Raw genomic sequence first — 13,003 nt, forward strand, 5'->3', positions numbered from 1 at the left:
TACATATAAAAATTAATTTTCAAAATAATAATTAGGGATAAATACTGTGTGGATTTGATTTAAATTCAAACTAAATTAAAAATTAAAATATCCAAAAATTGAATAAATTTTAAATAAAAGTCGAACCGAATTAAACCGATAAGATTTGATTTAATTTGATTTAGTTTAATTAATTTAACTTTTTAATATACATTTTATTTTTTATACTTTATTTTTAATATTCTAAAATTTAATTAAAATATTTCAATTTTAATTATAATCTAATATCTTTATATTATAAAAAATAACATATTATTATCACTAATCAATTTAAATTTTTTAATTTTTTATCAAATTGAACTAAATTAAAATAACTGAATTAAACTGAAATAAAAAAAAATCAAATGGAAATTTTTAGTTAATTCAAAATTAATTTTTTCGGTTTCAATTGAATGCTGCTGTCTTAATAATAATTTATATTAACTATTTATTTAGTTTTATTGAGGATCAGAATACTGCTGGCATTTCATCCTAAGGATAAAATTGAAGCTATATCTTATGAACGGACAATATGAAATGAGATATATATATATATATTAAAAAATAATTTTTTGAATTAATTTAAAATAAATTTTTGAATTAATTTATTAGAGTTGCGATCTTTTAATAAAATTTTTTTTTATAAATGTTTAATAAAATTATTTACTCATTCAAATGAATTTAAATTTATGTAAATATATTTCTAGCATAAACGTGCAAGTAGCTTTTGTGGATATTTTTGTCTTTTTAAAATAAAATAAAATAAAATTAAGTATCACTGGTTATTTTGAATAAATTAATAATAACTTATTTAAATATAAAAATGATAAATAAATAAACAAATATTGAAATTTATCAATAAAAAAAATATTATTTAATATCTATAAAAAAGTCCAATATTCAATTTTAAAAGATATATTAAATATTTTAATATTTTAAAAAATTTATTAGTAGTTTTTCGTTAATTTTATTATTACATATTTTATTATATAATTTCTATAATTTTAAAAAATTTATTAATTAATTTTTTAAATTTTTAAAAAAATTATTGAAAAATATTTTAATTTTTTTAATAATATTTAATGGTTAAAATTAATGAAAATTTTAATTAGTAAATTTTTTAAAATATTATAAATATTTTAATATATTTTTTAAAATTAAAATATCAATTAATAAAAAATTTTTATTATAAAAATTAAATAGTATTTTAAAAAAATATATATATATCATATCAGATCACAACATAGGGCCCAATTAGCCCAAGTCTGAATTCAGACTAAAACATTAAACATGTATAATTTAATGTCCCTACGGTTGCTGAGTAGGCCCATCTATTCAGTATTGTCTAATTGCCATTGGATCTAATTTTAAAATATATTAATTAATTATTATTTTTTAAATCATTAATTATTTAGTTTATATTTTTTAAAAATTAATTAATTAGTCAGATTAATTATCTAATTTAATTTGATTCAATAATTAAATGTATATTATTTATGAAAACTCAAGCACTTCAATCCTAATCGAAAATAAATTCATTTATTTATTTAAGTCAATAGTAATATAAGAGATAAATAAAATATTATTTTCTCTAATTAGTTTATGCAATCTTAGGAGATTTCTCTCCTTATTTTTTGTCTGTAGTGTTTGGATAAAGTAAACGATTGGAAAGAATTCCTTTCAAAAAAAAAAAATTAAGGTATAAATGTAAAGTTACGAAAAGATTTGAATTATTTCGTCAATAAATTAAAAATAAATTAATTAAAAATAATTAAAAAATCACGTCAAAAAATCAGTGATATTTTTAAATTTTAATTAAAATTAATTTAAACTTATAAATAAAATTATAATAAATTTTAAAAATGTAATTTAATTATTTAAAATTAAAATTTTAAGATATAAATTTACGTTAATTAAAATATTTAGATTATTTGGATAATATAAATTTTTAATAATTTTAATTTAAATAGAATGCGGATATAATTATTTCATTATATTAAAAATTTTTAAAGAAAAAAAAATTAATTATTATACTTGAAAATAAAGATAATTCATGAACTGAATATTTCTTGGTAAAAATATTAAATAAAAAATTAATTTTAAAATTGTTTGTATTTATTTTTCATAATATAAATTATTAGAAAACTGAACTCCATATGCAATGGATTCTATACTGGCCAACTAAAAATCATTGGAAAAGGAAAAGATATAATCAAGCAGACATAATTATGAGCAGAAGATTTTTATTTACATCCACTCCAAAAAAATGGCTTCAGTTTCAAAAAGAAATTGAAAACAATAGAAATTAGTCAAACATCTATTTTTTATTATCTTTTTTTCTTAAAAGTAAAATTTTTAATAAAAAAATTATATTTAAAATTTAAAATTTTAATATAATTTATTCTTATACGTTTAAATTATAAATTTTTTTATTTATAATTTCGTTAGAATTGATCAAATAAAAATTAAATATTTTAAATATCTAAAATATTTTTATGAATATTTAATTTTTTTTAATATAAATGAAAATTTTATATGTATAAATTATAATTTAATTTTTAAATTTTAACATAATTGACCGATTAAATTTTATATTTTAAAAATTAAAATTTTAAATTTTTATATATTTAATAGGTTTAAAATTATAATTCTTTTATTTATTATACACATTAATTTAAAATTATTGAATGAAATAATTTTTTTATAAAAGTATAATTTCTTTAAAAAAATAATTGAAATTATAAATATTTTTTATAAATTTTTTGAAATTATAAATATTAAAATATTTTAATAAATAAAAATTAAAAACTAAAAAGTATTATATTTTAATTAAATAAAGTATTATAGATAAAAGTTAATAAAAATTTAAGTATTTTTTAAATAAAAAATAAAAAATAAAAATGTTTAAATTATAATATATGAGAATGAATTGATTATAAATAAATTTAAGTGTACAATTTTAAAAATATATAAATTTATCAATTAATTATCTTAAAATTTTAGAGTTTAAATATAATTTATTTATTTAAAAAAAGATAATAAAAATATTTATACACTAGATAAAAAAATTTATAATTTGGATAAATAAATTATATAGAGATGTAAGTATTTGATTTTAAAAAGATAAAATTTATCTATTAATTATGTTAGAATTTAGAAATTAAAATATAATTTATTTAAAATATAAATATAAATTATATATATGGACACATAACTTAAAAAGAATAAAATAAATTCAATTTATTTTGAGTCATAAATATATAGCAAGTAAACTTTTTGAATTTATTTAAATAAATTAATTTTTTTTTCATCTATACTTTTTAGCCGGCTTCAAAAGCCAACCCGAATAAAACAATTCAAAATTAAATGAATTTAATTGAAATAAAATTAAGATTAGTTAAAAATAATTTTAAATTAAATAAAATTCATTATTTCTTAATAAAATTTTATTAAATTTAAATTAACTTCTACTAATTCAATTAAGCTACATTTATAGGAGTACAACAAAATTTTAACTTTTAAAAATTTTAAATCTATTTAAACTCTAAAATTAGTTTAAATAAAAAATTTAAATTAGATTAAATAAAAAATTTAAATTAGATTAATCTAAATAGCTAATAAAATATGATTGTTTAAGTAAATAATATACTACCATACTACATGTACAGGAGTCGGCAAAATTTTAACTTTTTTAGGATTTTAAATCTTAAAATTAATTTAAGCAGCCAATAAAAAATAATGTAAATAATTTAAAATAGTAAAGGGAATTATTTATAATATTATTATTCTCCTTTCCACATTTAAATATAATATAGTATTTAAAATAATATTTTTTAAATGACAATTACAGCAACAATATTTAAAAATTACCATAGTATCTTACGTGAACCTCACACACTAGATCACCGCTCCGAAGTGAGAGGCAGAAATGGAAACGAATAGAAAAGTACCACGTAGCAACACAATTTTCCCAATGTCTGCAGTTTCCTTGTAGACATTACCACAAAAGGACCGTCCAAATTCGGCAACCTCTTCAACGGTCCCAAATCATCCTCAGGAAAATTAACGGACAATCAGAGCGCTGCAACATCAAATAGCATGCGTACGATCTACACGTGAGCAACCACTCTCTTCTGGCTTAAACACCAAAACCCAGACTCTCCGGTCTCTCCCATATCTACTACCCTTCAAATGCAAGTCATTTTCTGTTAATTTTCATATTTTTATTTTTCAAATAAAAAGGTGTAGCTCTTTCCGCCGCCAGATATATATCCGGCGTTATCTCCGGCTGAGGTAGCTCCACTTAACGTTCTTCCATGTTTCAGTTCCCTGTTTTCCCTCTGTTGCTATTGCATAATTTCTATATGAATGTGTATGGATTTTTCTGATATTTCGAAGCACTCTCTTTCTCTAGTGAAGTGTTTAATCTTTTGTATCTAGATCGCAAACTGTTTGTTGTGTGTGATCGAAGCATGATCTTGTCTGTCGTTTATTTAAATCGTTAGGTTTTGCTGTTTGTTTTTGTGCAGGTAATTTGAGTGGGAGGAAGCTTTTGAGTGTGTTTCATTTTGTATGGCTGGAGCTCGATCTTTATCAATGGCTTCTACGAGAAAAACGGCATCTGGTTGGTTCCGGAGGGATACTAGTTCGAGCTTTTGTGTGTGAATCACACTCCTGTGCAGAGGGGAAGATAGTCAAGTGAGTTGGTGTCGTCGATTCAGTGAGTCTGTGAAATTGGATAGCAGCGGAAATGGTAGGCTTTGAGCTTTCATTGAAGCTATTTGCGTGCAAAAGCGGTGTTAAATTTTGTGGCTAATCATTAACTAGGATATTGCGCGTTCTGCTTTCTATGAATTATGTCTGATAATTTAGATTGAAATTAACGTTTTAGATTTCTGCCTCGAAAGTTTGATACATGAAAAGTTGTTAATATCTTATTGTTCTGATTGAATTATTTCGTGCAATGGAATGATGTTTTGAGTCCTACTTAGACATAGATGAATATAAGTGGTCCACTTATCCAAGTTCTTAGTTTGTTTATATTTTATACTCCATCATCTACAGTGTGAAGGATAAGTGAATTAGGTAGGCTGACTAGTGATTTTAAATACATTTGCTTTCTGTATATGTTGGTGTCCTGTTTGATTTAGTAGTCTTAATGATACTTGTGACAGCAATCTTATTATTTTTGAGTTAAGGCATGAGCAATTAATGGCTGTCTAGTTGCTAGTATGATATATCTGGGAGTATCCTTAGAGATCCAGAAATCCTTACTGTTAGAGGAATAATATGTTTCTCTTTATGATTGTCTTTGCTCAGTAATTAATCATGCATGATATCAGTACTGGCCATTAGAGGATTATAGTGGGCCAGGAATGATTTGAAGAAAAGTAGCATTTTTTCCCCCAATTTGAAGGAAGGAGAATCTGGTGAATTGGTTTGCTTTTTCACATTGTATATTTTGAAGCTGTCTTTTGACTTAAAAGATTATATCTCCAAAGAGAGCAAAAATGGTCCATATATGGGAGCATTTTTCCTAATTCATGCTTTCATCAACTGTCATATTGCGCTAGATATTAGGCTTGTAAGGAAAAAAAGATATTAGGCTTGTTTGGATTGGTAGTTGCAGTTAGTTGTTAACAGTCAGGTCTTAGATATTGGCAATTAAAGGGTGTTAAGGATATTTTGTTTAAGTTTTGAAATGCCAATTGCTGGACTTTGCAACATTATTCTAGCTGATATGGTTATCAAACACTCTAAAATTGCAAGTGAGGTTCCTAAATGCCAATAGCTGGCTCCCAATTGGTGTTCCATCCATCTTCTAAAAGTGCCAATGGCTATTTTTACTTTCTTCTACTAAATTTCAAATCCTTTAAAGTTTAAGAGTCTCAGTAAAGGAGGGCATCTGTCTGTTTTTGCTGTGAAATCATCAATTTTGATTTTCAGCATAACAAAATATGGGATGAACATCAGTGTTCTTCAAAAGGCATAGATGGAGCTGTTGATTGCTGAAATATCCCTTTGAAGAGCTAATGTCATGGTCTTATGGCTCAATTGGTGGAATAAAATTGATGGCAATCTATTGAGCTAAAGTGGTAACTATTAGAAAAGTTCTAACGGGAATGATTAATTGTTTCCTTGATGGTTATGTAGCTTGAAAAATGTCAAACTTGTAGTTTATCAACTGTTTAGCCAATTTTTAAAAGAAGCATGGACTTTGCGTTGGTGCAGGCAAGAAGGCTCAACTTTAATGGGATTGAATGAAACAACATATAGGCTCAACTTCATAGGATTGAATTTGTTGAGGTGTCAGACAGTCAGCTTACATTTAGCTCGCTAACATCTTCAACTTTAATGTTATGCACCTAAGGATGATTGTAATACATTTATTCACTAACCTCTTATTTTGCCCTTGTTACTTTAGTATACCATAATTATCATGTTCCCTATTTGATAGTTTTGTAGGTTTGAAGTAGATGTGTAATAAATGTATATAGTTTCATGAGTACATGAGGTATACTAGAGAGCCTAGAAGAGGGAAACAGAAAATTGAAACTGCAATCTATTGGCTGCATAAAAGATTGGCTTCCTCTTGAACCAAGGAAGCATTCTGGCAGGCATGTAGGAGGAGAGTTGAGTACTAATGTACAAGTATACTTGCATTAAGAAATAATGAAATTAATTTCAATAGGTGAAGCCCTAGTAAATAAGGTACATTGGAGCATAGAAGAGGGAAATAGAAAATTGAAACTGCAATAACATCAGTTGGCTGCTTAAAAGGTCCACAACTTGTAAGAAGTGGAAAAGAACGAGTGTTCTTCAATCAAAAATGTTAAATAACGAGTGTTCTTGTAAATGAAGAAACAAAACACTCCTGTAAAATCTGTACGTAATCTCAACTGCCTAATATATTTCCATGTAAATCTTTAACTTCTTTCATTAACTTGATGCTTATAAGGTATTATGCTTTTCTCCTGCTAATTATGATAAAATGAGTGCTGAAGAGGGAAAGAAAAACATATATTGTGTTTCTCACATCACCTCTTTTTCTCCCCATTGATTATATAATAGAAACTTTAGAAGAAATTCAACTTATCATGCACTTTATTGTGTGCACCTTTATAAAGGGTGTAAAGGAAGAATTCGCTTATCTTTTGCTAATTCATTTTTTTGCAAGTGAGACTAAAGCGATTCTAGTGATTGCTATCCACTTATGTTGCTAGGATCTTAATCTTTGTACCCTCATTTCATATAATTTGCAAAAACACTCATTTGATGGAATCAAAGTTTTCGGTAGCATCTTGCTTGGGTTCCATACTGCCATTAGAATAACACCTTCATATGTTTTGCCACCCTACATTCTCATGCTTCGAGAAGTGTACAATTGCTCCTAATTTTTCTCTACGACTAACTTTTTTGATGCTATACTGCTCCTTTTTCTTTTTCCTCCTATTCATAGCTAGGAATTTCCCTTTTTTTCCTTACTTTTTCAATATCAAATGTTGATGCTTCTTAGAGCCTCTTAATTCCATATTGTGTATTCCTAAAAGATACCTAGAATCTGTCTGGCATTGAAGATGAAAGTTGAGACTTTTTTCATATAATTTTTTAAAGTACTCTTCTGGATACAAAAGCACTTTGAAACTATTATTTATTATTTTAATGATCAAAATATATCTAATCTATTTTAGTAACAAACCTTAATTTCTTTTTGTCAAAATATAAAAGATTATGCCTTTTTCTCAATAATAGCTACAATGTCAATGCCAATCAAATTAAAGAAAAAAGTTGTTGGTTTGAAATTATTTTGGTATTTCTTAGATGATTTTGAAATATATTAAAATATATATTGAAATATGTGTTTTGGCAATCAAACCTAAAGCAAAGTTGTCGGCTTCAAGTTGTTTTGGCATTTCTTAGATGATTTTGAAGCTTGAACAATATTAGATACATGATATTAAAATATGTGTTTTCCCAATTATACAGATTTACCTAATAAAGCATGTCCCTTTTTACAAGATACAAGGTATATTAGTTGTGTGTTTCAAGGAAAGCATTTGTTAACCAAAATCTTGGACCTTTGGTGGATTGTTAGCGTATGCAATACTTTCTGAAGTTGTTTCCCGTGCAAAAGCTATCAAGAAGGGAGCATGTATCTTCCAAATTCTTGTCCATACAAAATTAAGATTCCGATCAAATTTGGAGTTGTTGCTTAATTTTCCAAAATGGATTAGTCTTTTTCTTTTGTTAACTAGAAGTTATAAGAATTAAAATAGAAGTAGGCTCCTAATTCCCTAGGTTCGAAGTAATAGATAAAATTTGTGTTCTTGGCTACATTATTCTTTATATGATTCAATTGCAAACTAACCAAAGTATCTTATATCTTGTGTTGTAATAAAGACTTATTTGCACAAATTGTCATGTCAAAATAGAATTGCTTCATTAAATTTTTTCTCTTCTTAAATGTTTTTCATTGATATATTATGATTGCTTAACCCAAAGGAGCATTTAGCAAATACGAAAGGGAGTAGTTTTCCATCCCCCTTTTGCAAAATAGGTTACTTGATGACCCTTCTTAACGAGTCAAATTTTTTCTCCTCTTAAATGTTTTTCATTCATATATTGTGATTACATAACCCAAAGGAGCATTTAACAAATAAGGAAAGATACTAGTTTCCCATCCTCCTCTTGCAAAATAGGCTGCTGGATCACCCCCTTCTTAGTTAGTCGTATTCAAACTCTTTGTTTCTACCATTCTTCTTAATTTGTTCTCTAGATATTGAACAAATCAACATTGGAGGAGAAAAGGGACATATGATGAGGCAGGATGGTGGTAGAGGATTTTCTCACAAAAATAAGTCTCCTCCCATGGATAATTACTCCTTGAAATTCTCCTTAATAGAATCCAAAATGGTGACATAAACTCCTTAGTGGAACCTAAATATCAAAGGTAGGCCTGCTACCTACAATTTTAATAAATTGCCTTCAATATCTTTATTTGTGCAACCGGGTTTTTCCTAATCACTTTAGCACAAACAGCTCAAAGTAAAGCAAAACACATCTTAAATAAGGGATTTATCAAAAGACCGGGATGACTCAACAAAGTATGATGATGTCTTAGGAAAAATTAACACAATACATTGTGATTGCTCCATTCTCCTAATTTGTGTTGATAGTCTTCAATAGTCTTTTCTCTCACCATCCTCCATATTTTTGCTTTGGACCTCCACCAGACCAGAACTAAAATAAAATGATCGGAGGATTAGGGACATTACTTATTGCTTATTAACACCCTTGTTTCTTATTTCTTTGTGATTTATAGGAGAATTTCGACTGTGGATAACTGTAAAGTTCTAGTGTAGCTTTTTTTTTTTTTTGGTAAATTAGACTTGCAAATAAATTCCTTTTTCTCAGTAACTGTATTTGCAATCTAGAGATCCATTAAAGGTTGAGTTTTTCTTTTTTCGGTCAGTTGTCCTTAGTGGGATAAGAATTGTTGCATGTAAGGAGACCTGTTAAATCTCTATCACTGGATGTTTATGTTATGTATTTCTGCTAGTAGTTAAACAGACTCGCTTCTTTTTGTTTAAACTTAGACTCGGCTTCTTTTTTATTGCTGCCTTTTTCAGGCAGTTTGGAATTGATCTTTTGGCGTCTTTAAGGAACAGGTTCTCCTCCAAGCTTGGATGATATACTGAATTGATTTTCATGGAAGGACCATAGGATTGTAGATACCTTATGACTCGCGGGAGAGAATTTCTTTTGGTTGTTATGTTTAACTTCGAAGAGGCATAGGATGTTTTCCTATATCTTCATCAACATTATGGTTATGTTGGTTTTATCTTCCAGTAGTGGAATGAGAGATTGATAATATTGCTAATACTAGTATAGGACTGATGAACATTAGCATCCATAGATTAGCGTCGGTGAAAAATTGTGAATTTAAAATCTGTTCCCTACTAAAACTGCATGTAAAAGCTGGTGCTTCTAGTTGGTGCATGTCCTTTTGATTCAGTTTCTATTTTAGCCACTTTTGCTGATTTAAGGTTGCAACTTATGCGACTCATTCTGATACTTGTTTTGTATAATTGTTTCTGCAGTCTTTCCAGAATAAAAGCTTTTGGATGTCAAGTGATGTAGGATGTCTAACTGATGGAGAGATAGGTTATGATAGTTCCTCAAGAATTGAGCCAAAGCGTGGACATCAGTGGTTTATGGATGCCACTGGACCAGAACTATTCAGCAACAAAAGGCAAGCAATTGAAGCTGTTGGTAACAGGCCAGTTTTGGGAACTCCTCACATGAACATTTCTCCATGGCATAATGCTTCCAGTTTTCAGTCAGTTTCAGGGCAATTCAGTGAGCGCCTGTTTGGGTCTGAGGCTGTGCGGACTGACAATATGGTTGATAAAAATGTTCCTTCTGCTGCTGGTGGAAATATGAACATAAATATTGGAAGAAAGGATTTCAATGATCAATATGGTAGCAATTCCTCCATGGGTTTGTCTGTGTCTCATACCATCCAGGATCCCTCAGGATATATCAGTTTTGGGGGGATCAGAAAAATTAAAATCAATGAAGTTAGGGACTCCAACAATGACATTTCTTCATCCATGGGGCACTCCTATTGTCAAGGAGATAACAGTGCAATTTCAGTGGGTACTACCTATAGCAAGCATAAGAGTGATGCCATATCTTTGGGTCCAGCTTATACTAATGGGGAGGAGAATACCATTTCAGTTGGCCCCAACTTCAGTAAGGCAGATGGCAATTTCATTTCAATGGGCCACTTCTTCAACAAGGTAGATGGAAATTTCATGTCAATGAGAAATTATAACAAGGGAGGTGACAATATCTTATCAATGGGTTTGGACAAGGGAGATGCCAACTTTATAACAATGGGTCTGTCATATGAAAAGGAGGATAGCAATATCTTATCAATGGCTCATTCCTTGAGCAAGGGACATGAAAATTTCATTTCAATGGGCACCACCTATGATAAAGCAAATGAGAATTTCATTTCTGTTGCTCCCTCCTATAGCAAGGGAGATGATAGCATCATATCCATTGGTGCCAGTTATGACAAGGCAGATTCCAACATGCCTTCCATCTGTTCTGCTGAGGGAAAGGAAGTTCCCAATGTTCTGTCCATGGGACACAACTATAATAAAGGTGAGAGCAATAACATATCTTTTGGAGGCTTTCATGATGAACTGGATGCAAATCCTTCTGGCACTACTATTAGTGGATATGATGTGTTAATGGGTAATCAGAACTTGGCTCAAACTTCAGGAGTACCTGGTCTAAAAGATTTTGTTCAGTCAAATGCAGACCCAACTGTAATTAATGCCTCAACAGTTAATTCAAAATTTGATATGGTCCCCAAGAACAAAGATGCCAAGACATCTAAGAAGGTTCCCCCAAACAACTTTCCTTCAAATGTCAAAAGTTTGTTATCGACTGGAATGCTTGATGGGGTTCCTGTGAAATATGTTTCATGGTCAAGGGAGGTGAGAATTGTGATTCATATATAATGTGTCAAACGTTCCTAAGAGTTTAGGAAGAATGTGCATGGTTCACCAAGTAAGTTTCTTTTGAATATTGACCTTCTTGCTTGGCAGAAAAATCTTAAAGGAATTATAAAGGGGACTGGGTATTTATGTGGTTGCCAGGAATGCAACTTCACTAAGGTAATTGATTCACAACGGTTGTAGCTTCTTCAATTAAATGAAAGTGTGCTCAAAACATAACACATACATTATATACAGGCTCTGAATGCTTATGAATTTGAACGTCATGCTAGCTGCAAGACCAAGCACCCCAACAATCATATTTACTTTGAGAATGGAAAGACCATTTATGCAGTTGTTCAGGAGCTCAAGAACACCCCACAGGAGATGCTGTTTGATGCAATCCAAAATGTGACTGGGTCTCCTATTAATCAGAAGAATTTCCGCAGCTGGAAAGGTAACCATTTATAGGAATTTTTACATAAATTTCTTGAAACAATTGTGAAAATAGGAAACATGCTCTTTTCTCTTTCTCACAAAATTTTATCTCCCTTTTTTGTTAGCATCATATCAAGCTGCCACCCGCGAACTTCAGCGTATCTATGGAAAGGAGGAAGTTGCCATGCCATCTTGAGATGAAGATCCTAGTTTTGGAAAAAGTAAGGCAGTATATTCTGTGTATAGCCGCCTATATATTTGGTAAATTATAAACTTGATTTGGGATTTTAATAATTATGAGACAACATTTATTTATATATATATATATTTATCTTTTTCTTAGAAAACAAAATTCTTAAAATAGAGTTAGCTATCATGTATATATATGATTAGCACTGGAGGTTCCTTCTCCATTTTTAGTTGAGGTGACAGAAGGGGTTTGATGGAAGTCATGCAACAAGCCCTTTTGGGGAGAAGATGAACAAATACTTAATTGCACAACTGATAGATTGAATGAATATCTATGCCCTCTTAGTTGCAGGATTGGCGAGCGGCAGTGTGTTAATGCGAATGCTAGTCCTGGTGTCTAGTGTGAATTGCTAGTTCTTCATTTTGTTCCAGATTATCAGTTTTCTTTGCATTTTTCCATCTCAAATTGTAGTATTTGCCACACATTACGATGGCATAATGCTTAATGATGAACATTTGAATAATGGATTAGAATCTCTTATGACAAATTTCTCATGGCTAAATATGCTAAATTCAACCTTTCAATCCAAAGTTGCACTTGAATTATCCTTAAAAAGTCAAATAAGGACATCATAATTTTAAAGTGCAAACTACATTTTACTTGGTGTATTTGTCCTTTTTTGACCTTACTAAGCCTTTTGGCTCTGCTGTACAGTTTAGTGAAAATTTTGTTTTTTTTGGGTAAATTTTTTATTTTGTTTATCCAATTTGCTTGGTGTTTCACTTAAAGAATCTTTACCTTAGCTAATACCTTGGGCAACAAAACCCTTTTAGTACCATTTTTATCT

General features: G+C 28.8%; 1 protein-coding gene across 1 annotated transcript; it reads left to right on the forward strand.

The window, feature by feature from the left end:
* The first annotated feature begins 4,136 nt into the window (after positions 1 to 4,136).
* LOC110619401 lies at positions 4,137 to 12,700 on the forward strand. The gene is made up of 6 exons (XM_021762827.2): positions 4,137 to 4,311; positions 4,548 to 4,771; positions 10,119 to 11,528; positions 11,640 to 11,708; positions 11,787 to 11,985; positions 12,092 to 12,700. Exons 2-6 carry the CDS (start codon positions 4,769 to 4,771, stop codon positions 12,160 to 12,162), a joined length of 1,752 nt encoding a protein of 583 aa, XP_021618519.1. The 5' UTR covers positions 4,137 to 4,311; positions 4,548 to 4,768; the 3' UTR covers positions 12,163 to 12,700.
* Positions 12,701 to 13,003: the final 303 nt, after the last annotated feature.

Source organism: Manihot esculenta, chromosome 7 (genome assembly GCF_001659605.2).
Source record: "Manihot esculenta cultivar AM560-2 chromosome 7, M.esculenta_v8, whole genome shotgun sequence".
Taxonomy (NCBI): domain Eukaryota; kingdom Viridiplantae; phylum Streptophyta; class Magnoliopsida; order Malpighiales; family Euphorbiaceae; genus Manihot; species Manihot esculenta.